General features: G+C 41.4%; 2 protein-coding genes across 9 annotated transcripts in view; both read right to left on the bottom strand.

Moving 5' to 3' along the window:
• Positions 1-14,803, bottom strand: part of LOC135488844 (protein still life, isoforms C/SIF type 2-like) — a 47,387-nt gene extending 32,584 nt beyond the window's left edge. For 7 of the 8 annotated variants that reach the window (XM_064773765.1, XM_064773767.1, XM_064773768.1 and 4 more), the window contains exons 1-6: positions 14,768-14,803; positions 13,278-13,447; positions 12,670-12,767; positions 11,832-11,975; positions 10,995-11,177; positions 10,032-10,198 (exon numbers count right to left, since the gene is read on the bottom strand). In XM_064773765.1, the coding sequence (XP_064629835.1) occupies positions 10,032-10,198; positions 10,995-11,177; positions 11,832-11,975; positions 12,670-12,767; positions 13,278-13,447; positions 14,768-14,802 (797 nt within the window). In that variant the 5' untranslated portion in view covers position 14,803. Of the gene's footprint in view, positions 1-10,031; positions 10,199-10,994; positions 11,178-11,831; positions 11,976-12,669; positions 12,768-13,277; positions 13,448-14,186; positions 14,247-14,767 lie in introns of those variants that run through there. The other variant, XM_064773766.1, reaches the window with a different exon arrangement.
• Positions 14,804-15,937: 1,134 nt separating this feature from the next.
• Positions 15,938-24,634, bottom strand: part of LOC135487831 (uncharacterized) — a 117,513-nt gene continuing 108,816 nt past the window's right edge. Inside the window, exons 8-10 of the mRNA XM_064771926.1 lie at positions 19,276-20,488; positions 17,115-17,227; positions 15,938-16,054 (exon numbers count right to left, since the gene is read on the bottom strand). Of these exons, the coding sequence (XP_064627996.1) occupies positions 15,938-16,054; positions 17,115-17,227; positions 19,276-20,488 (1,443 nt within the window). The remainder of the gene's footprint in view (positions 16,055-17,114; positions 17,228-19,275; positions 20,489-24,634) is intronic.

Raw genomic sequence — 24,634 nt, 5'->3', positions numbered from 1 at the left:
CTCATTGTTTATGCATCATTGATACCTCAGTGTTGAGTTGTTTATCAATCATGACTGAGAATTCATGCTCCTGTGAAATTGAAATTTGCCAATAGATTAAATAATATACATACTTATTGATGGCCATCAATAATTTAACACATTCAGAGCCAAGCCTTAGTTGCACCAGACCAGACAAACTTCTCAATGCGGGGGTTATCCCTATGCGTCCCAGGTTTTATGTGTCTCCAAATCAAAAAGTTTTTCAGGTCCTAGTTCTATGCATTCCGGGTACTTTCTCTCCCCAGTTGAGAGGGAGGGTTATGGCCAGGCTGTCTGCATGGAACCCGGGACACATCGAACCTGGGACAAATATAAAACCCAGGGCACATAGAACCTGGGACAAATGGAATCCTTTTGATTTGGGGCACAGTTTCCAGCATCTTGGACCCTGAAGGCTTAAGGCCTTGCCAAGTCAACTTATGTCACAAACTGTGATACAGTCACAGTCAGAAGTTGCATCCTTCACTGGATGCGTATCTCAAATTGGGGCAGGGAGTACAGTAATGGCTGCCAATTTGACTATTAGCAACACACATTCAAGTCTGAAGAACCCTACGTAGCATTGTCTCAAGCACTTTTAAATAGGGGCTAGTCAAAATACAACACTTGAATATGCGTTCCTATAATGGTAAAAATGGCAGCCAATACTGACAGTCTCATTCCTATCAAGTGCAACCGGCACTAACAGGATTGAAAGATGCAGAAACCATGCAAATGGAATGAGACTTACTTGCATATGGCAAAACAACTCGTCACCAACATAACTGATTAATCAACTCGCATTGTCATAACCGAGAGAATACAAATCCACACGCCAAGGAAATTCCAACAGGATCGCTTGCTCTTGGTTGCATAACATTCAGGGAGGACTCCCGATCATGACGAATGTCACCATTATGGAGTCATTCATTGTTTCTATCAATATATCAAGAAGGAATTACCTCGCACTCATGTCAAATGGCACCAGGGAGTGTGATCATTGCGGGTGAATCATAGGTAATTAAAACGTGACTGAATCATTGATGTGAGTCCTTGAGGTACCCCTGGGAGACCCTAAAGTACATCTGTGAGCCCTTAAGGTCCCTTGGGATGTCCAAGAAGGAGTGCTATGGCATCAGCTGGTTATACTGTATAGCAATGTGCCATGAATGTTGATTTAACCAATCCTGATGTAATCTATGAGTTTTTTACAGAAGTTTTTTAAGATCTTGTAAATCTTTTTGCAGGATAAAGGGCGATATTTAGCAGGGGCGTTCATGCACATTTGTTGAGATATTTTTGGATATAATGTGTTGATATAATCTGTGTCACACTGATTCTGCGACCACCCATTACTTTTCATAAACAGGGAACCTTCCTTAAAAGACACCTCTATATTATGGACACCCTCTCTATCAAGTATACTAGTTTTGGTCCTAAAGTGGTTGTTTTCATTCAATTTGACCTCTCTATTAAGGACAGAACTTGTCAGTCCCGAGGTTGTCCTTAATAGAGAGGTTTTACTGCACTGTAATACTTGCCTTTTCAATGTTTTCTTACGAAGGCGAAAAAGGGGAAAGGTCCTCATGTTTACACCAGTCCTTTTTATACTAGGAACAGACAACCTAATATCCTCACTTGAATATCAATATAATCCACAAACAAAATAACACACAACTGTCAATAAAGTAGACACATATTGCGTTTATATCAGGAGATATCCAGAGACTGACTGATTCACACTCAACAAGTTAGAAATTCACAACAGAAACCGCCACAAACAAAAATGCACAAATCCATTCGCGATTCGATATCAGAATGGACGACCCTTCTTTCCAGCATCAGCAGCGACGTGAGACTGCCGAGATGTCAGGGCTACCACATGTTTAATCAAACTTACAGAAGCGTGTCACTGAATAATCAACCGGGTATATGTCAGAGGAAATGATTTCACCTAACAAGAACTTAACATGCAATGAATCAAGTGCATATAACTGTACATTTTTTATATTTCGTTAGGGTGGAAATTCTGCACAGCTAATTTCAACTTAACTTGAGTAGAATGAAACAAATCTTGTATACATCAATGTACTAATTCTAAGTTCAAGTCCATGTGAAAATTCTGACTGGCTCATTTCAACTGAACTTGAGGGAGAAAAGAAGTACATCTTGTACATATCAATGTGTGAATTCTAGGTCCAAATTAGTGTGCAACGGCCTTAAGTGGAGTTGTGAGTCTGATGACATGTGGGCACAATGGAGGTCCATGAGTCCTTATTGTCGACCACTTTGGTTTGTTGACTCACTGATGGTTAGTGGTCCATAATGGTAACAGAGGGGGGCCTTTGTTAGTCTAATCAATAACAGATTATAACTGAGATTATAACTTATAAATGGGGAGAAATGGTTTTGGGGCAGCACCCCCAGATTGTACGTGTAGCTGGTTGATGAGAATGTCAAAAAAATGACGAGTGATTTTCACGAGTGATTTCATTGCTGCCGTGCGGGATAATTATTGCTGTGACAAGTGACTTAAAGATTGCTTGTCTGCGGTTGGATATTTTTATCACAGATGAGAGAATTTAGTCACATGCAATGATTATCAGATTGCTGCAAAAATAATCTCACATAGGAGAGGCACTTCGGTTGTATCAAATCTGACACCTTTTTCAAAGTATGAACTTCAGACATGTCAGAGATTTCTGACAGTCGGCATGCTCTATTTCTCAGCTAGAATCTTCATGGATGATTTCGCTCAACCACAACAAGCAAGGTAACGTGGTCATTTAAAGGCCACAATCAGCAATGAACCACAAGAGGCACAACCAAAGAAACCATCAAATGAGGCCAAATTTTTCAACACTTTTTGTCAGAGCTTATCAATGAATAGATCCCAAAGGTTTTGCCACACCCAGTCTCATTGACAATCCTTGTAAAAGTGATAAGTTCTCATCCCTCATGGATTTTGAAGACTCTTATAATTCAAATATTAATCCGCCAATCGACACCCCCAGCCTTTAAATTAATCAAACAATATCTTCTTTTGATTAGTCACTCCTGTATCCCCTTGTTTCAATTAATATGGCGTGGGGAAAAAAACAAGCAGATCTGCAAACACTTCAAAAATTTAATTTACCAAAACATATTCTCATAATTGGCACCCCTTTTTCCTTGACAACTACAATAAACTTAAAGTGAATTTTGCACAATCAAGGTTGAGTTCAGGAGCTTGTGAGATAACTCAGTTTTCAGGTAAAAACTGATAAATCTGAAGAATTTCTTAAAATAACCAAATTATGCTGAAGCATTCAATAAACCAAATTCATCGGAATCACCAACAATCGTGTTTAAGTACTTCAAGTATAAGCAAACAAACTTTTAATGGCTCCCAAATACTTGAAATAGCATATATTTAATTGGCTTTCCAAAGATAAAACCATTTTATAAGACCACCAAGCAAGGCTGTGACCTTTGATCTTGGTGACTTAATCGTATTTGCCAGCTCCTTGAATTAAACTGCAAATTTGTTATTTTGAGTCCGCACTCAAACTCCAGACGTCTGCCATCTGTTGTGGGCTGAGGAAAAACCGAAGAAAACACCCCACAATTTTTTTCCATCATTTTTTTTGTCTGAAATGGATTTTAATGTGATTGGTACTTCAAGGTGAGAGGTGAACCACTGTTGACTTACTCTGCAGAAATTATGATATGTATGCGATCAATGAATATGCCATATGCCATTTTTTGGTAAAGCAAGAGGTCTGGTACAGCCAGCTGCCTGCCAGCACTTGGCAGGGGAAGCCAATTCTGTCAGCAAATTTCCTACCGGTCTTACACGCAATCACCACCAGGTGATAGAGACAGATTGCTGACGAAACACCAAATTGAGGACTCTGGTCGGTATAGGGATAGCTGGGGGAAGCTTGTGGCCTGCTGCATAAGTCAACTGATGATGATGATGATGATGATGATGATGATGATGCACCGCTTTTTCCACAACAGATAGACATGCTGTACCACCTGCTTTGAGACACAGCCTCACTAGAGGCTTCAAACAATAAAAATGCAACCGTTTTTCAAACTCCGATACAGAACAGCAGGGGAGATATAATTCGACTCCTAAAAACCAAGGAACAAAGGACATAAAATGAGATTGTTTGGAGCCAAAGACTCATTACAAATTCAACACCCAGACAAAAGGTAAATTTAACTTTCGCAAAAGCAAATGTTGTGCAATTTGGTCAAGTCTTGTGGTCAGACACATGTCAGTTATGGTGAGCTGGTCCAACAATTGGGTACAAAGCAGAAAATAACAGATTATCTCCCCTCGGGACATGTAAGGATGGCATCCCATGCCCTCGTGACATCAGGGGCGACAGGGACATTGATATGGCTTGTGCCAGGGTCTGGCTTAAAGTCTTGGCAAGTGCCAAGTTCGGGGCTTAAATAGACTCATATTGGCAGACATAAAGCTTCCTGCTGTCCAGCGTGTGCCTGTGTCCTGGGCACACTTTATCATTGGTCGAAATTCACAAATGACCACTTGGTCTTTGTCTGTCTGGTGCTAGAGTCCAGGGGCTAATTACTCTCACAAATGGTGAAGCAGTACCTCCGTCATTGACCAGCACCTGCCCCTGTCTTCAGCACTCTCCAGCGGTGGTCAGAATTACAATTGACCACTCAGATGCTGCCATTCGGTGCGTGTGAAAGTTACTCAGTTTAAACAGGTCACAATTTAATAGATGGACAAACTCTGACAACTGGTCAGTCTCGTGGCGATGTCCGACTGAGTTAATTGCCGGACCTGGCGATTATCTCAACACGCTACTTGAGTGCCGCTTGCAACATGCTCCAATGCTGTCATCCACAAAGGCATTCGTCACAATTGCTGATTGGGACTAGACATTGATTGATGTTTAATGAGGTGTTCAACAATGATTGAATAATTTGCAGACTGATGAATGAAATTGAAAATCTATGACCAAGGAAACCTGCTATTACGAAAACTGAACAAAGCAAAGCAAAACTTCCTTAAAAAATTAATCAATGTTGACATCTCTAGCTTCTCACCAATACTTTCTCTATTCTTTTCTTTATATTTCATAACATTCCTTAATTTTTTTCCTCATGCAGGCATACTTTGATTTTTATGTTTACATTGCCATTACTGTATATATCTGTATTGTTAAATTTTGTTTCTATGCCCAGGGCTAATAATGCATTGCGTCAGCCCTGGGCTTGTATCTTTCTGTAACCTGTAAATACTTTAGTTAATAAATCAAAATTATGTCTACAAATTTTAAAAAAAGCAAAACTAAGCACCTGACCAAAATCAAAACTTGAACCAACTTGATTGGTATTGTCTCAAAAAGATCACTGCATGCAAGGCCTAAAATGTGCAATTTCATCTTATAGCTGATGGTTTATTATATTTAGCAGAATGTAGAAATAGTTCTGTTCTGCTAAGTATAGTGTACCACAAAATTGATTAATGTCTTGAAGCATTCTTGTATTTCACCATTCTGCCAAGTATAATAAGCCTCAGTTGAAAATCTATCTACCCGTTATTTCGATTGGCATCACTGCCCACCACAAGAAGACAACCGAAAAAAGAGTGTCAACTTCCACAACCATTGTCCCCGAACCACTTGACCATGGCCCACCTGTTGGTGGTCGTTAGGTCACCTGTCCCCGCTCAAGACACACCAGGAAGATGCTATCTTGTGTCCAGTTAATGAATTGACCACAGACCGTGCCAACACTTAGCTATTCTCAAAACATGCTCAATACACATTAAAGGGCACTGAGAGGCCATGCCATCTGTCAGCAGAGACAGCCCCATTCATAACATATTAAGGCCATCTTGAATTTTCAAAGACGGCAATCTTAAATGTTAATCTGTGCAAGGATGTCAAATATTTTACCAAGGTGCTTAAGTGATAAGGCGGTGAGCCTACCATGCCTAATCTCAAATCACCACAAAACTATCTTTGGCATCATTGTATTGACTCTCATCGCTTTGAAAACCTTGAGCAACCTCACAAAAAGTGTTCAACTTGTTTGATAGTTGAGATTGTAACAGGTCATGCTAAAGTCACCACTGAGCACCCCTCTGAGTGCCCCCCCCCCCCCCCGCACTAACCAGTGTTTTAATTCCTCCAACCTGCGATTATAATCACGGCCATGTGAAACAAAATTCTCTCCTCTGTGGGTAAAACTTGTAACCACAATTCTGGCACAACTGCTTTTTGCTAATTTCAAGAATTGGACTAGGAGACCTGTGGCATAGCCATAAGAGCACTCGACACACTACCAGGCGGCTGTGGGTTCAACTCCCGGAATGATCATTGCAGTTTCTTATGTCCTTGAGAAAGACACTTAAAGTCTGCATTGCTTTATCCTTTGCATAAGATGTAATGAGATGCCTGCTATACAAATTACAAAAATGTTGCTCCCAACAAGAAAAGTTACTGCTGACTACAACTGTGAAGTGAGTGATTGTAAACTGAACAAATAACCATATTAGTGATATCCTTTGAAAGTACAACATAAAACCACTGGATAGTGACTGCAAGACCATTATCAAACTCAGTCCAGAAGTGACTGCAAACAACAAGAGATGTCAAAGGTATGGTTAAGTCACCATAGTTTGAGAAACTACAGTGAAAATCCAACCACAAACCAATTGGTGATATCACAAACAGTGATATCCCAAACAGTGACAATACAAACAGTGATATCACAAACAGTGACATCAGAAACCATGAAATCACAAACAGTGATATACAATGAGTGATATCACAAAGTGACATCACAAACAGTGACATCACAAACAGTGATATCACAAACAGTGACATCAGAAACAGTGATATCACAAACAGTGACATCAGAAACCATGAAATCACAAACAGTATTATACAATAAGTGATATCACAAAGTGATATCACAAACAGTGACATCAGAAACCATGAAATCACAAAGAGTGATATACAATGAGTGATATCACAAAGTGATATCACAAACAGTGATATCACAAACAGTGAAATCAAAGTGATATCAAAGTGATATCACAAACTGTGACATCACAAACAGTGATATCACAAACAGTGACATCAGAAACCATGAAATCACAAACAGTGATATACAATGAGTGATATCATAAAGTGACAGCACAAACAGTGATATCACAAACAGTGAAATCAAACAAAAAAATGTTCAGTGATAGCACAGAAAAACCACTGGATAGTGACTGGTCGACTTCTTGTAAATTCTGACAGGAACATAATAGCTCCAAATATCACACTTCATCTTACCTTGCAGGACTGACCGACTCATATTCAATCGAGGACGATCCGGAGGACGACCTTTGTAATATTATTGAAAATCAAACGAACAATCAATAACATATAACAACATTTCCAGTAATGCAGCCAAAACAATGCATCCTTTGATGCCACGGAATCAACACTGTGGTAGGCAGTAATTTTTTCTTGACATTATGTATTTGGTTACACTTCACATGAATTAGTATACCTTGGCAACTGCTTATTTACCTTGGTAACTTATCAATGTGCATGCATAACCGGATACAAAATCTGGCCATCTTGTTCTGACTTCTGACGGCTGTGGTGCTGATTCCAAGTTCTCAAAGGAGCATTACAAATAATGCAATACCAATGCAGCGTAGACCAACAAACTCTTAAGAATGAACTATAGCTGATGTACATTGTAGTACGCAACTGTTGCACACAACCAGAAATGTTACTTCTGACTAGAACTGGAAAACGACCATGACATTATAACATGGAACAACGTTTCCGGTAAACAACGTTTCCGGTAAACATGGTAAAGCAGCAGTAAACAAGTGATAAGACCAATTACACGGTAACTGACCGACCAATGCCAGACACAACTGTATGCGGTAACTACCGTGAACAACAAGGAATGTTACTTCCAACAAGACTGTTAAACCTGGTCATTGAAACTTATGCAAACAATCTGTGACATTTTAAAACTATCAGTGATGGCAAACAATCAACTACATCAAACGAACAATCAGTGAAGCACCAACAACAAACCACTGGAATTTAGAATAATGCTCCTGATTTTTTAACACTTAAAACAAGTGACATACATGTTTGACAATGAGCATAAAACTACGTAATTTATTTGAAAGCCAGCAACTTGTTAATTTCTCTTCATCTTCCTAAGTGTTCACTCTGCACTCGGAGATGTTATCCTCCAGGGAGTGTTCCTCCTCCAAGGCAGGATGAGTGGTTCTCACATGCCACTATGGTTATGTGCCAATTGGCCTGGTGACCCAGTCTTCAGCCAGAGGTAGAATCCATCGCAAGTCATGTTTTTCATTTGGTGGGGTCGTTTGCTTGCCCTGGTATAGACACCAGTTACAAGGAACCTCAGTTTTTTCCAGTTCATCCAGAAATTCAATACTGGGTTCACCCAGGATCGAACCAGGGTTCTAGTGCATAGTAGCTAGCAGCATTAGCCACATATGAGACAACTAGCAAACTTGTCAGTAATATCAAACAAACAATCACTGATATCAAACACCATTTCTAGTGAAGCACAAACAAACAAACAATAAACAAATCACTGGATAATTATGAGTTACATCATAAACCAAATCCTCAGAGTGGGCCAACTCTTGAATGTAGAACCTGAACTGAAACTGCAGAACTTTATGTCTGAAATCAAACATAAATACCAGTGACAGCACAAACAAAGCACTGGATCATGACTGACAAACTTTGAGTTTGTGACAAGAACATATAAACAGCACTGATACACACAATCCTACCTGACAGGGCTGACTAACTCGTATTCATTAGGGGAGGATCTCAGGGGTAACCTACGTAGGAATTGATAACATTTAACCAGACGGTTTGCCGACACGAACCATATCTTAGCGCAATTATTGTTGGTTCATCGACCCCAAAGCAATAAGGAGTCGCCTTATTCCAGGCAAGGTAAGATGGTACAATTATAGCCTCTGTACAATCTAGCTCCGATGCGCACTGATGAGTTTACCAGCTCTATTCAACACTGCAGGGGCTAAACATACTTACGTGTGTAATTGTACTGGGCAATAATTGTACCTTTTTACCTTTATCATCTTCTCTTCTAAAACACCTCAATAAAACACCGAAATGTAATTTTAACTCTTTCAGCCCTGCGGCCGAAATATCTCGGCAGGATGTTTATGTTCAAATCGCCTACGGTCGAGATATCTCGGCAGGGTCAATAGTCAACGAAAAATCATCGATTGACAATCTCAAGCAATCGCCACGCCATCTGCAGCCATTCTACATGAATCAGCTTGATTAGTAGACAATATTCAGTGTGTAGAGTTGTTCAAAGATGGCGTGTTGAGCGTTAAGCGGAATTCCTCATGTGTACTTTCACTGCTGAAAAAATTGCCCAGGAGTTGGGCACTGCGCGGGCAAAAACCTCCCAGGGCTGAAAGAATAAACTGCTTTTTGACTGCTTCCAGATTTTGTACCAACCCAAACAGTTACAGTTGCGACATCAAATCTGCTGCAGCCAAAACAACGCCCAATGTACGTTTCATATAATACAATAACACACTGCAACCAAGGTGATTATATATAAGAATTAAACACTCCATGTTATGTTATACATGGCACTTAGAAACAGAATTTACATCATCACACGACTGAGACATGTGAGAAAAAACCAAATCAACAGATAAGCCTTTTCAACATTTCACCTTTTTGCTGAACATGTTGAAACTTCCTACAGAGGCTGTGCAAATGACGTCATCAGAAAAAAGACACCATTTTAGAAGTCAATTTATGTCATTCACACCCGTGGTGGGCAATGGCACATCAACAGACATAGTGAAATGTTCACCAAGATGCTTACCACATGTGGCACACTTTTTGGCAATGTCACGTATTGACGTCAAAAACGGATGTGCGAATGACGTCACTGCATGACCTCGACACAAACAATGCCATTGAACTATTTACCGTTTTAACTTTGGCCGCTGCCGAAGTTTCTTCCTTGATGATTTGTAGTATTTAGCAGCAGCGATAGGAGATCTTGCCGACACCAACGCGTGGAATGCCGTCATCGTAAACACACCAAGTCGATTCAAAAGCGTTTTGGTGGTCTTACTTGCATTAGTGAGCAGGTTCTGAAATCGAATAGTGTTATATACAGTAGAACCTCTCTTAGCGGACACCTCTCTATTAAGGACAAACTCTCTATTAAGGAGACTAGCTTTGGTCCCAAATTGGGTGTTTCCATTCAATTTGACATCTCTAATCAGGACACCTCTCTATTAAGGACAGCACATGTCAGTCCCGCAGGTGTCCTTAATAGAGAGGTTCGACTGTACATGGAACTGGAAGTTAAAAGTGGATGATCTCCCAGAATGGGAAAGATTGTTTTTTATGACATCGCAAATATATTCCTAATGTCTGTGTCTGTTTGAGACCAGTGTCTTAGTCAAAGTGTAGAAAAATCTGCCTAGCACCGAGATCTATACTGTATTCCGAAATAAGCCAGTGTGTTGGTAACAGACACGATAATAGATACTGCTGTAGGTCAAATTATCATTTTTGTTTATTCTGCGTGGACGGGTTCTAAAATGGGTTATTAACTTCCTTAAATGTACTGTGCAACTCTTGTTTAGCCCGTGTTTGGATTAGCCCCACAGAGCTTAATGGGGTTAATTAAGAAGACACACCAAGTTGGCAACAAGACACTGCGTAGATATGGCAACCGACAGATAGAATCGTAAAAAAAATGACCATTGGATGGATGGAAACAGAACAGGAGTAGCCTATAACTCGGGAGTAGTAGAAACACAACTTTGCGTTCTAACGACGGATACCTGGATCGTTCCATAGACAATACCGTTTCTCTAGTTTCCCTATACATTTCAATTTGCCCCCCCCCCTTTCTCAACCCTCGGACCCGCCACCTACCTTAGGGTTAGGAAGCTCTGTGCCCTGTAGCGAAGCTACGTAGCATCGAAACCGAAACTGCTCCACGTACAGCTTCTCCAGATTCTCGTCCCATTGTGCGATTTGTTTAGCGATGGCGGTTTTGCTCCGCGGATCCTGAACGACGGACATCTGAAGTTCAGCCATTTTCTTCATTTTGACGTCCTGCGGAATGGAAGATTCATGGTATCAGGTGTTTGGTTTCGCAAGGCTAAAGTCCCAAACTCAGTTTTACACCTTGAAGGAGCACCTACCACCTAATTTCCTCTTGAGCTGTCGGAGTGGTGCAGTGGAAACATCAGCCCCTGTCACCTCTGAGGTCCTTGGTTCAATTCCCGGCCAGGTACACTCATGTGATAGAGACAGACTCTCTTCAACAGCTTATGTTTCCACCGGAGTCTCCGGTTTCCTCCTACTTACATTAATAACGCACAATATTGTCTATAGAGCTATATTGTAATAATGACGCTCAGCTTAGATTTTCAGAGCTATTTTGGAAACAGATTTGATTCTGATGGCTACTCTCGGATTGCAAACTTTAAAACTTATTCAGTCAGCCTTCACAACAGCAATTGTTTGGTCACTTCCCCAACAAAACTCATTCCCGTCCCATCGTTATTTGGTAATTTTTTTAATTACCTCCTTTTGCGGTCGGTACCCTTGGATGATCTGCTTTAACAAAATTTAAAACCAACCATGATTTTTATTAGGTAAATCTGGTAAATCTCAATTACCAAATAACCACTGGAGCAAAAATGTGTCAATATTGTCAATGCCAATAGTAGAATCTGACCTTTTTGGTACAATAATCTAACTTACCATATCTATACTATTTTCTAACTTGAGTGTCTCTGATTTAAGCAGCTTGAGTGTGTTGTCTTTTCCGTGCTGTCGGGCGAAGGATGACGCACAGGCTGAGTGAATAGCGCAGATCCAGTTATCTTGCTCCGTCAAGGACTGCGCCTGGAAGGAAGGGCGAGATTAGATTTGTGAATTTGTGAGTGATCAGAGTTTTAACTCTTTCAATGCCGATAACGTTTTAAAACGTTATTGAAAATAGGTCGATAAACTGTCAATAACGTTTCAAAACGTTATCTCAGTGTTTCCTTCTACCCATCAAAACGTAAACCAAACTATTGATTCTACGTTGATTTAAACCTCCCGCCATGTCTTCGGAAGTGTTCTCAGAAGCAATCGGTTCAATCTCGTCCCCAGGAAGTGGGTATTTCGCGTCAGGTGAATTGGTGAAGATAGACTAATTTGAGATCAATTAGCGTGATCAGCCTGATTCTGATGGTGATGATGACCAGGCAGTTTGATAATGATAATGGTAATGGGTAATGATATACGTAGTAGTGACAATGACTCAGGTGATGGTGGGCAGGGGGCGCAGCCTGCTGCAGGTGGGAATAAAGCTGCACGTGGCCGAGGGCATGGTCGAGGGCGCCAAAGAGGGCCCCCAGCTCCTGCTACAAAAAAGTGGTAAAAATGGCAAAAATGCTGGCAAGATGGGGGAATAACTTTAAAATAGGGCTGGCATTGAAAGAGTTAAGGGTTTACAGTTGAAATCACAATTGTCATTCTGTAAATTGCGTCATTGGCGCGTCATTAACGCACTACTCAGCGCGTAGGTCGTGAATGCGATATTGTCACTTACCTGGAAGAGGTATGCGTCCCCATAGGCCGTACTGAGAGCAAAGATATATTCTCTCTTGGGATGCTCGGGGACAGCTTGAGCAATGCCACTTTCTATCACTGGAAAAAGGCAAGAAATACCTCGCTAAAATCTCACATCGCTAAAAGGTCTAGAAAGTATTTGTAATTCTACATGAAAGTTGCTGTGCTTGCAGAAGTATTCTTCTTGATAGTTCTCATTTACCATTGTTTACAAATAAAGTACCAAGTACTAATGGATATTGAATAAAGACTAGCAACTTCTCTGACTTCAATTTTGCGCAGACAGACAGGCCTCGTGTAAATGTACATGGAGTTTTGGATAAACATAAATAAAAACATTTGCTAGTCTTCACTCATATCATGTCATATCACCCATTGTGAGGTTTACTGGGTCGAGTATTTCCCATTAAGAGATAAAACTAGCTGAAATTCTAAAGACTATCAAGAAATCTAAGTTCACTCTTTGATTCAAAGATGGCATCAGTGCACCTGACAGTGTGTTACCACAGGAAAGGCTTTAAAGAGAAGCGAGGCAGGTTCCTTCACAGCCAACCTCAAACAGTTGGCAAACAGCAATATTTCACTTACCCAGAAGGTGGCGTGGTATTGCATCAGGTCTGACCTCGCCATGATCATCACAGAGAAAGAAGAGTAGCACCGTGCCTTTGAGGCACACCCAATATTTTTTCCACGTTCGCTTGGGCGCAAGTTCTATTCGACGCTTCTTACGCATTAGCCAGTTCTTAACCACTAACCAGCTGAAAGGGAAGGGAAACAGTAAAGTCTAACGTAATTCAAATTCACGTCCCGCAGTCATGCAGTCCTACAGCCAGACACCAATAAGTCAGACAAGACCAAGAATTAATAGCACATCTCTAGAATGGTCAATGAACCTGGCAAAGATCCGATAATCGTCTGGGCTTGATGAAGAAATATACCTCCGGATCGAGCTAAAGAGGTACTGGATAATTGAGCCATTATAGGCTGATGGTAGGGCCGGGTAAAGGGGATATGAGATGGTGAGACTGTTAATGGACCCAGGGAGTTAAGAGTCAATTGGTGATGCTGGAAGTGGGACCAGCAATGAGACAAGATGAACAGGTGATTTTGAAATTGAGCCTGAATGAAATAACCCAATGGTTCGCTGAATTGCCATTTCACGCTTGCTGACCTCTACAGACTTTCGGTAGACACCGGTCTCATTTCTTGGATACAATGGCTTCCTTGAAACTTTTTGCTAGTTGTTTGGCATATGGTCCCCCAAATTAGATTATAAATGATCCTGAAGTCTTTGTCTAGATGTAAATGTACTGTCCAACAATCCGGACTGAGGACCTCAAATCCTGCCAAAGCATGATCTTTCACCGGCACCAAATACAACCGGCTGCACATCTACAAGCAGCAGTGGAGAAGAAGGAGAAGAAGAGGAAAAGGACAACTCAATATGAAACTGATAGACATCCATTTCCTAACAGCCTGACTCATATATTTCCTTACCCAGCTTTGCGTAATGCACTGGTTCGTTTTGCCATGGCGGACTGTGATTCGGAAGGCAGAGTGTGAACGCTTCTCTCACTTACCAAGCTTTGCGTATTGCACCCGTTCGTTTTGCCATGGCGGACTGTGATTCGGAAGGCAGAGTGTGAATATTTCTCTCACTTACCAAGCTTTGCGTATTGCACCCATTCGTTTTGCCATGGCGGACTGTGATTCTGAAGGCAGAGTGTGAACGCTTCTCTCACTTACCAAGCTTTGCGTATTGCACCTGTTCGTTTTTCCATGGCGGACGGTGATTCGGAAGGCAGAGTGTGAATACTTCTCTCACATACCAAGCTTTGCATATTTCACCCGTTCGTTTCGCCATGGCAGACATTGATTCGGAAGGCAGAATGTGAATGCTACTCTCACTTACCAAGCTTTGCGTATTGCACCCATTTGTTTTGCCATGGCGGACTGTGATTTGGAAGGCAGAGTGTAAGTACTTCTCTCACTTAACAAGCTTTGCGTATTGCACCCGTTCGTTTTGCCATGGCGGACTGTGATTCGGAAGGCAGAGTGTGAATGCTTCTCTCACTTACCCAGCTTTGCGTATTGCACCCGTTCGTTTTGCCATGGCGGACTGTGATTTGGAAGGCAGAGTGTAAATACTTCTCTCACTTACCAAGCTTTGCGTATTGCACCCGTTCGTTTTGCCATGGCGGACTGTGATTCGGAAGGCAGAGTGTGAATGCTTCTCTCACTTACCCAGCTTTGCGTATTTCACCCGTTCGTTTTGCCATGGCGGCGGACTGTGATTTGGAAGGCAGAGTGTGAATGCTTCTCTCACTTACCCAGCTTTGCGTATTTCACCCGTTCGTTTTGCCATGGCGGCGGACTGTGATTTGGAAGGCAGAGTGTAAATACTTCTCTCACTTACCAAGCTTTGCGTATTGCACCCATTCGTTTTGCCATGGCGGACTGTGATTCGGAAGGCAGAATGTGAATGCTTCTCTCACTTACCAAGCTTTGCCTATTGTACCCGTTTGTTTTGCCATGGCGGACTGTGATTCGGAAGGCAGAGTGTGAACGCTTCTCTCACTTACCCTGCTTTGCATATTGCACCCGTTCGTTTTGCCATGGCAGGCGATGATTCGGAAGGCAGGGTGTAAATGCTATTGACACTTACCCAGCTTTGCGTATTGCACCCGTTCGTTTTGCCATGGCGGACTGTGATTTGGAAGGCAGAGTGTAAATACTTCTCTCACTTACCAAGCTTTGCGTATTGCACCCGTTCGTTTTGCCATGGCGGACTGTGATTCGGAAGGCAGAGTGTGAATGCTTCTCTCACTTACCCAGCTTTGCGTATTTCACCCGTTCGTTTTGCCATGGCGGCGGACTGTGATTTGGAAGGCAGAGTGTGAATGCTTCTCTCACTTACCCAGCTTTGCGTATTTCACCCGTTCGTTTTGCCATGGCGGCGGACTGTGATTTGGAAGGCAGAGTGTAAATACTTCTCTCACTTACCAAGCTTTGCGTATTGCACCCGTTCGTTTTGCCATGGCGGACTGTGATTCGGAAGGCAGAATGTGAATGCTTCTCTCACTTACCAAGCTTTGCCTATTGTACCCGTTTGTTTTGCCATGGCGGACTGTGATTCGGAAGGCAGAGTGTGAACGCTTCTCTCACTTACCCTGCTTTGCATATTGCACCCGTTCGTTTTGCCATGGCAGGCGATGATTCGGAAGGCAGGGTGTAAATGCTATTGACACTTACCCAGCTTTGCGTATTGCACCCGTTCGTTTTGCCATGGCGGACTGTGATTCGGAAGGCAGAGTGTGAATGCTACTGTCACTTTCTTCATCATCACTATCTTCATCACAGGAAATCTGAAACAGATAGGTGGGTTCTTAAAAACAGATATGGGACACTAAGCTACACCAAACAATGGCCTTGATTTTTCGGGATGGGACACAGATCCAAAATTGCCTGTCGGGATTCGGAATGGGCATTTTATTTTATAACAAGACATTGGCACAGATAACCCCTTTCCCCCTGTATTGGTTGTTTTTATTTTCTTGCACATCGCAATGACTACAGGCACTCTTGATGACCTCTGCAAGCAAGATATTTTGTCTCAAGAGATCATGAGGTCGCTACAGGAAAAATCTTTAGTTGCGGGATGCTTTTTTGACTGATAATAATTTGGTCCCAACTGTGTCTCTCCTCAGCTACCAGCCAGGGTTAGGAATCCTCCAGAGTGGTTGTCATGGTAACCATACTGACCCACACAATCACCGACCAATTCAAAGTATTTATTTGTCTCGTTTCTGTGATGATTTGCAGAGATGGACCGGAACTTTAGGGACACGGCGATGGTGATGGGTTGGTCGATTGCAGGTATAGGGTCAAACGATATTGAACTATCAAGGGTTTCCATCATAATGCCTCCCAATTTTTCTGTTTGTTGGTTCTATCAATTTGATTTAGGCTATCCTGTAGGATTATCATCATTTTCTTTGAAAACGTGCAAGCCAACATATCCTATACAGTGTGGCGCAAAAAACCAAACATCCGTTATTCCAGCACCCAGAAACCAAAAACTCAGTATCAGTGAATGGAGAGTCTTTCTAGAGGAAAGATGACACAGAAATAGCTGGATTCTGTCCAGTAGTTTTGTGAAATGAAGCTAGAAGTAACTAAACAGTTGTTCCAATTCGGTTTCTCGTTTGGCTCAAATTGCTCCCGATTTTATTTCACAAAACTATAGCTCTTGAGCAAAAACTACCAAACTGAATTGCAGTATCTTGGTCTCACTTTTCCTCGAGAAAGATTCTCCATCGATTAGACCTAAAGTGCTTTTAGTTTGAGGGTGGTGGACCTGTGCATGTCCATCAGTGTGTTGGACCAGCCTGTGCTTTGGGTCTTAGGATTATCCTCATTACTCACCTCAGAGGAAGGAAGATATGGTCGGACATCTAGTTGATCTGTCCCATGGCGGCCTAAGCTACCGTGATTGCCCTTGCTGCCCTTTCGTTTTACCTGAGCTAAGACACCAAGACCTGAAACAAAAATGCACCATGATGATAAAATAGGTGACAAGTAGTTTTTTCTTGAAAGGAGGTTTTATGGACAGATATAAAATACAATGTGTGACAAAAAGGAATAAGGTGATCTCTTAGATCTCTGCTCAAGCCTAGGCATTGCTGGAGCTGGCTGGGACAAGTGTGCCGAATTCCACCAGGCACACTCCCAAGGATAGCACTACATTGGACAGCCAATGGGAAAAGAAATCAAGGCCATCCAAAAGACCTGGAGACATACAGTAGTAAAGGGGATCAGGCGGCTTAGTCTGACCTGGGGAAACATCCACAGACAGGCTGCTGACCGAACTGGTTTGAGACTGAAGATTGAAGCCCTATTGCCTGTTCTTGGGACGAAGAGGACTATTAAAGTAGGTGATGATGGCCAAAAATGTTAAGGTGATCTCATAGATTTCTGCTTTGACTCAATGTTTATAAACATCAAGCAGTATTCTGAACCTGAAGTCATTCAAACAGTTATAAAGAGCATGAAAGTTGGTGGTTTGCAGTGGCGCAATAAATCACAATCTTCTGTCAGGTAATCTTGACCATGTTGCACCTCAAGGGGTCATAAGCCTCATACCTTCACACACATCATGACAAAATTACTTGTCCACCATATTCCCATTGGTGCCAATATCGGCAGACGAAATGAGAATATTATTAGGACGGATATTGCGTTTGGGAATATATGAGACCGAGGGGGCATTAGGGAAGGAATATTACCACAATGGGCAATTTTATGGTGGTCATGAATAAGAGTTAGAAACATGGCGTAATTCTGGGTGCTGCTACATTTATGCGCTGCTCAAATTAGCGATTTAATTGTCCCACGCAGAAAACCAAATCACAAACTCTCCTACTGTGAGTGCAGAGAAAGATTCATACAGTCATCTGTGGAGGGGGGCTCTGCACCTGGCTGAACCTCTGAAACAAGGACACGTTCACCAAGCAATGACCAAAGCAATGCCTCCTTCAGGACCTGACTTTGTGCAGCTCCATCGAGTAAAGAAAAGACATTTTGAGCTGCATTCGATAAATCTGTTGGAAAGATTCTCAAAATGTTCACTCCACACATAGAAAGCAAGTTGTACCAATTTAAATATGCGTAGTACAAAAACCAATATCGTTTGCCAAGAGTCAACACATCCATCAGACAAATCCACTCCACATAAAAGTGGAGTACATGTAGCAACGTCCAATTATTTTGCTGCCTCACCCAACCAACCATAGCTTAGATCCAGGAGGAATCGATTTGAAGACTACGGCCGGGAAAACCACCAAGATGACATCACAGAAACTGCAATACTGAAAGTCAGAATTGTGACCACAGAATGAACACCATTCTCTCATCCAATCTCTTCTCCCCTGGTAGTCCCAAAGACTTTTAGATTAAGCCATTCAAAATGATGCCCAATCAATCCAGCCTAGGCTCACTCAACTAATTCAACAATGATTTATGCCAAGTTGCTCTCTTGCCAATATCTTGTCTGCCTGATGGTTCCAGTCCCGAGATGCAATCGGAACTTGCCAAACTGGTTAACTAAAAACCCAATTCCCTTAGAAGGCCCATTGATTCTTCACTAATGGAGATAGTTTGGCATGCATGCCTCCTCTGCCTTAGCTATCTGCAACACTACATGCAACTCAGCCAAACGCCCGTCTGGTACCATCGATCAGGTTAACTAACTCCCAAGAAAGTCAACGGAGACATCAATCGATGCATCCACTAGCCCAAGACATCGTAATTGCCCACCTAAGGCAAAGCAACATTTCGCATGCAGCTTAACAAACTTGGTTACGATCCAAACTTGATGAATGTTGGCCACATACATCTACCACAATTAAAGACAATTGATTCCCTGAGAAAGTCCGAGAAACTTTAGGCATACAGATTTCTTCTGACGGCATGGTGGTGATTCAAACCTGCAGAACTGATTGCACTGACTTCTTTTGCAATAGTTCAGCTTATATGATGTGAAGAAAAAGATTACATTTTCAGCTGAAGTTATTCGAGTAATACTCACCAGGAGGCATAGTTGCAGATTTCTTACTATCCATCGACTGTATGGTATCGTAAGTCATTCCACTTATTCCAGAATCGGGGTAGCTATCCCGCGCTTGAACGCCGAGCGTCCGCATGTCATAATCCCTGCTCTTATCACCCTTCTTTTGCATCTCTTGATCCGGAGGATTATCCACAGGAAATTCTAACTCAATCTCATGGGCGATATTCTCAAGATTTTTCGAATCGCGTCTGCCGCGCAGACTCTGAGTTCGCTGTAGCACAGGTTTACTTTCAAATTGCGGCCCGGTTGGGGATGGCGCAGACATAGGCGATACCGGTTGACTTTGCGTCACCGGCGAATCTAAATTGGAATGTGATATTTCGAAATCGTGATAATCGTTCCTGTCCTGCGGAGAGAGTGGCAGGCACTGTAGCATACGTTTTAAGGTATCACTATCAAATGTTGCATTGTAAACCGGTACATCCGGACTGCAGGGGGACAGGGGTTCAGGCGGTGCGGGCCATTCCGGTGAACCCTCCGAAGAATGCGAATGTGACCGCTGCGACACTGGTAACAAGTCTTTAGTCACCTCCCCAGAACCTGTCTTTCTGCTATCCTTAACGATTTGTCCGTTTGGTTTTTTATCACATTTTTCACCAAGTTGAGCAGGTTTTGGGGCAACTATGGGTTTGGCAGCTATAGGGGGTCTATCACTTTTTAGATCACTTTGCAACGTTCCCAATCTCGTGGCCGATAAATTATTCACTTGACTAGGAGGATTCTGGGTAAAATTATCCTGTTTCACTTTCAAGATAGATTTCCGTGGAAACGTATCTGAAGTACTTGGTGGCACATGAGTGGGATCACTATGTTGTCGAGTTGCATATTTTGTCCTGAGAGCTGGGTTGTCAACTTTTACACCTTTCCGTGGCAATGTTGCGCTTAGGTTATCATAAACTGACACGTTTGAAGGCGGTTGATTAACTAAATGCACCTGGTCGCCAAACTTGGCTTCGTTTCCAGTCCGTTGCTGTCGCATGCGGGAAGGCAATGTCGCCGTACCCTCCACCGGCCCATGCCCTGGAATGTTATCGTAAGGACCATAATCGGCATGTTTATTATTCGTACCGGGTTCGTTCGTACTGGCAAGATCTTCCGGTGACGAGACCGTCCGCCGCGGTTTGGACGCGGGAGAGTTTGGAGCAGATGTTGCCTTCTTCGCCCGCAATTTCTGAAACAAGATAAGAAATTTCAGAATAGTGCAAAATGGGAAAAATACTTGGGGTCGGGGTTTACTTTCAACTCAACAAAAAGAAATTGAACCATTTGATTTTAGCAGATGAGGCCTACTTCAAGAGGTGGTCAGGCAAGGGAGAACTGAGAGAAGAATTTGAAATTTCTAAAGAATAACTTTTTCTACTCAACACCAGACTGCTCCGAATTGACAAGAAATCGAACTTTATATTCTGTGTGTGAGCTAACATTCAACCACAGCTGAACACTTTGTTAGAATTTTGTTCAAAAAATCATAAACGAAAATCAAACAGCAAGATTTTAGCTTGTTAAAAGAAAATGTCCAAAACCACCAATTTTTCATGTGAATTTATCAATGTTTAAAAGTTCAAACTCAGAACAGACCTCTTTTAAGAACTTTAAAAGAAATGTTTAAGAAATATGTATCGGGACTTCTTCCATTCCCTTATAGACAATAACTAACACAACACGAAATTAGGCAAGAGTTGAGAAGACAAGTAAGAATGCGAAAAGAAATAAGAAATACCATCTCGTCCATAAATTTGATATCACTGAGACACGGTTCACTCTTATATTCCGGTACGAAGTACAACTCTGCATCCATTTGGGAGGTTTCTGCGGAAACTAGACATGCTAGATGGGTCTGCGCCAACATCTGAAGTGTTTGCGGTTCAGTATTGATCTGCCTCAAGCGTACGAGTAAAATAGTGTGCCACAAGTAACATAGTGTGCCGCAATATTGCTTTTTCTAATTTGCGGCGGCCTAACAGCCCAGGTTTCTTATTGGGCTTTCAAGATGCGTTGATATTTTAATTGGTGTGACTAAAATTCTGTTAAATAAGTTAGCAGTGAAAAAGACTTGAGTGGGTCTTACATTGAACCACTTTCACAACTTATACAGGTACTGGCAAAAATGACAACTCTGTGGCTTTCTCCAAAGTAGAAATCTGATGCACCATTAGAAGTAACATGTGGCAAAATGTAAAGGTTTATTCACTTTTGTGCCATAGTGAATTCAAGGTATCAACGAAAGAGTTGAGCGGGTGTCGTAGGTTTTTTTTAACATCAACTCACTGAATTTATCTGTAGCATGACTAAAACCAACCGCATGAAGTAAATTTTATTTGTAAAGTTAAAACTCAAACTGTGATACGATATTGTTTTCCTGTTGCTAACATTCATCTTATAATTATTACAATCTATGTAAGATACATCCTGGTACATGTTCGCAGCAAATATCAAAGACCTAGGGCAGACAAGAGACGTCAAGAAACCCCACAGAGGAAATTGAATTTACATGTTCAAGACTTTGAGGTACTTATTGTCATATATTAATCTCCCAATTTTCGAATATGTCAGCATCTCTCTGATTGGTTCATTCTTACTTGAGGGGAAAATCTTCTCAGAGGAAGTAACACAGTTATCCTGCAATTCAACTATAATATCTGCAGCTGGACAGGACAGATGAGTCAGACGGAGACCTATGCATAGATGACAGATGGAAAGTAAGAACTACAGCTAAACAGATGGATATGGATGACAATGGAGAGCAACACAGATAGACATCTATGACAGATGGAGAGCAACACAGATAGACATCTATGACAGATGAAAAGTAAGACATACAGACATGTTTGATCTTAAGCTAGACATTGAATATATTTGACAGATTCGGAGTGGACTATAGATAGACACGTGTGACAGATGAGGAGCTAAACAGATGGATATGTATGACAATGGAGAGCAATACACAGATAGACATCTATGACAGATGGAGAGCAACATAGATAGACATCTATGACAGATGGAGAGCAACACAGATAGACAGCTATGACAGATGGAGAGCAACACAGATAGACATATATGACAGATGGAGAGCAACACAGATATACATCTATGACAGATGGAGAGCAACATAGGTAGACATCTATGACAGATGGAGAGGAAGACAGATAAACATATACGGTAGATGGTGTGCCAGAGGGATTAGACATGTATGACAGATATTGAGCTAAACTAATAGACATGTTAGGGAGATGGAGATGATAGACATATATGTCAGACAGAGAGGAAGACAGATAGACATGTATGACAGTTGGAATGCTAGACAGATAGACATGTATGACAGATGGAGTACTAGACAGATAGACATGTATGACAGATGGAGTGCCAGACAGATAGACATGTATGACAGATAGAATTCCAGACAGATAGACATGTATGACAGATGGAGTGCCAGACAGATAAACATGTATGAATGTTGGAGTGCCAGACAGATGGACATGTATGACAGATGGAATGCTAGACAGATAAAAATGTATGACAGATCAAGAGCTAGAAAGATTTACAGTTGTTCACATTAAGAGCAAGGCAGATGATTAGATAGGACACATGGTAAGCCAGACGGTAAGTAACATTACCGTTAGGCTATAATAGCAAGTTGGATTAGTTGTGATGCATTTTCAAAATATCAGACATTGTTCATGCTGTCGTGCCATCATGCTACACACAGTATATATATATATAAAGACACATTGGTACAGACAAACTTGCACTGGAGAAAATTCTTTTGAAATCGGCAAAAAATTGGATCAGGGCTACAAATATTTTGTATTGCAAAAGTGCAATCTAATGCCACTTAAGTGTCATCAGAACTCCAGTGAAGCAATGTAGTAGTCAGAATTTCACCAATTTCATTAATTTCATTTATTTCGCAACCAATACAATTGTACATACTTTTTGCTAATGTCGAGAATCTGTCCGATGGAAAATATGTGGAATGTCAAATATTTTCAGAATGAAATTTTTAGGTGATCATGCAAATAATATGTAAATGACATTCTCGAGAGAAGGAACACCTTGTTTTATATACGTTTGGTTTTTGAATTTGCAGTATTCAAGTATTGTATGGAAATTCGGACGGAAGTATCACTCTCATGAAGAAGTTATGTGCTTCTAATAACCTAAACAACATCAATATAGTTACATGCAAAGTCGTACTGTAAAACCCATTATTTTTGTGCGCCTCATATTTCTGTGAGTTTTGCACAATGGGGGTTGAAATGCAGATAATTGGAATGCCCATCTCATCGCAAAAATTTATGTCAGTGAAATATAACAAGCGTCTCTCGCAAAAATTTAGGGCTGCAAAAAGGGGTTTACAGTATTGACTTGGCATGTCCTAATGATATATGCATGAAATATGATGATATACATAACTCTACAAGGCGTCCTAACATGTATACTCTAGTTTCACCTCTATAAGACCGGTTCTGAGTCGTCAATTCAAGCTAGATCAACATGTTCAATTCAGAGGGACAAAGGGTTTGCAACACCAAGAAGTCTACTGGTCTCGTCTTCTAGTTCCAGCTTGACTTTTTTTTCTCGATTTCTCAGAATTTCATTAACCAGTCTTAGGTCAGTGTAACTAGAGTATAAGGTACTCTTTGTCATCTATGCATGCAAAGAAATCCCTCCTTTGCCTACGAAAGAACCACATTCTCATGTTTCTATCAATACCAAAACGTGTCGGGTATACATGTTGCTCTTGCATTAAATTTCGCCATTCAACCCAAACTTAGCAAGACGATAGCTGAAATCATCTACAGAAGAAGAAACCGAAATAATAGGGAAGTTTTACGTAACCATGCATGTTTGAGCCATACTTTGCAGGTCTTTCTTCCCTTCAGCAAACTCATTGTGACAAATACCTCCCATACATTCAGACGATTATTGTTCAAACCCATTAACGAGTTTTAAAAAGTTTGAAACACTACTCCTATAGCATCCCCATGTATAGCAGTAGGAAATGGTTTCTCTGCGGCCATGACGACCAGTTAGAAATGTTGGGTATTCAATTTGATTATAGAACATCAAGAAATTTAACATCATGTTCAAACGCATACCAAAAACATCGACATGTCAATGTGGCCCACAAACGAGGGATTTTTGTCACAAAATTCTCACTGAAGCAATCGGCAAAAAGATAGCTCCTCTGCAGGTAAAACCGTTCATCACTATAGGTTCGATATTTATTGTATGTCGCAGCAACAACCAATTCTTATTGCAGCCACCTGGGATGGCCATCACAAGATATATTTGGTTGCATGTGACAATTATTGTA

Source organism: Lineus longissimus, chromosome 5 (genome assembly GCF_910592395.1).
Source record: "Lineus longissimus chromosome 5, tnLinLong1.2, whole genome shotgun sequence".
Classification (NCBI taxonomy): Eukaryota; Metazoa; Nemertea; class Pilidiophora; order Heteronemertea; family Lineidae; genus Lineus; species Lineus longissimus.
Note: the sequence above shows the minus strand (reverse complement) of the source record. Positions and strands in the feature narration are given on the sequence as shown.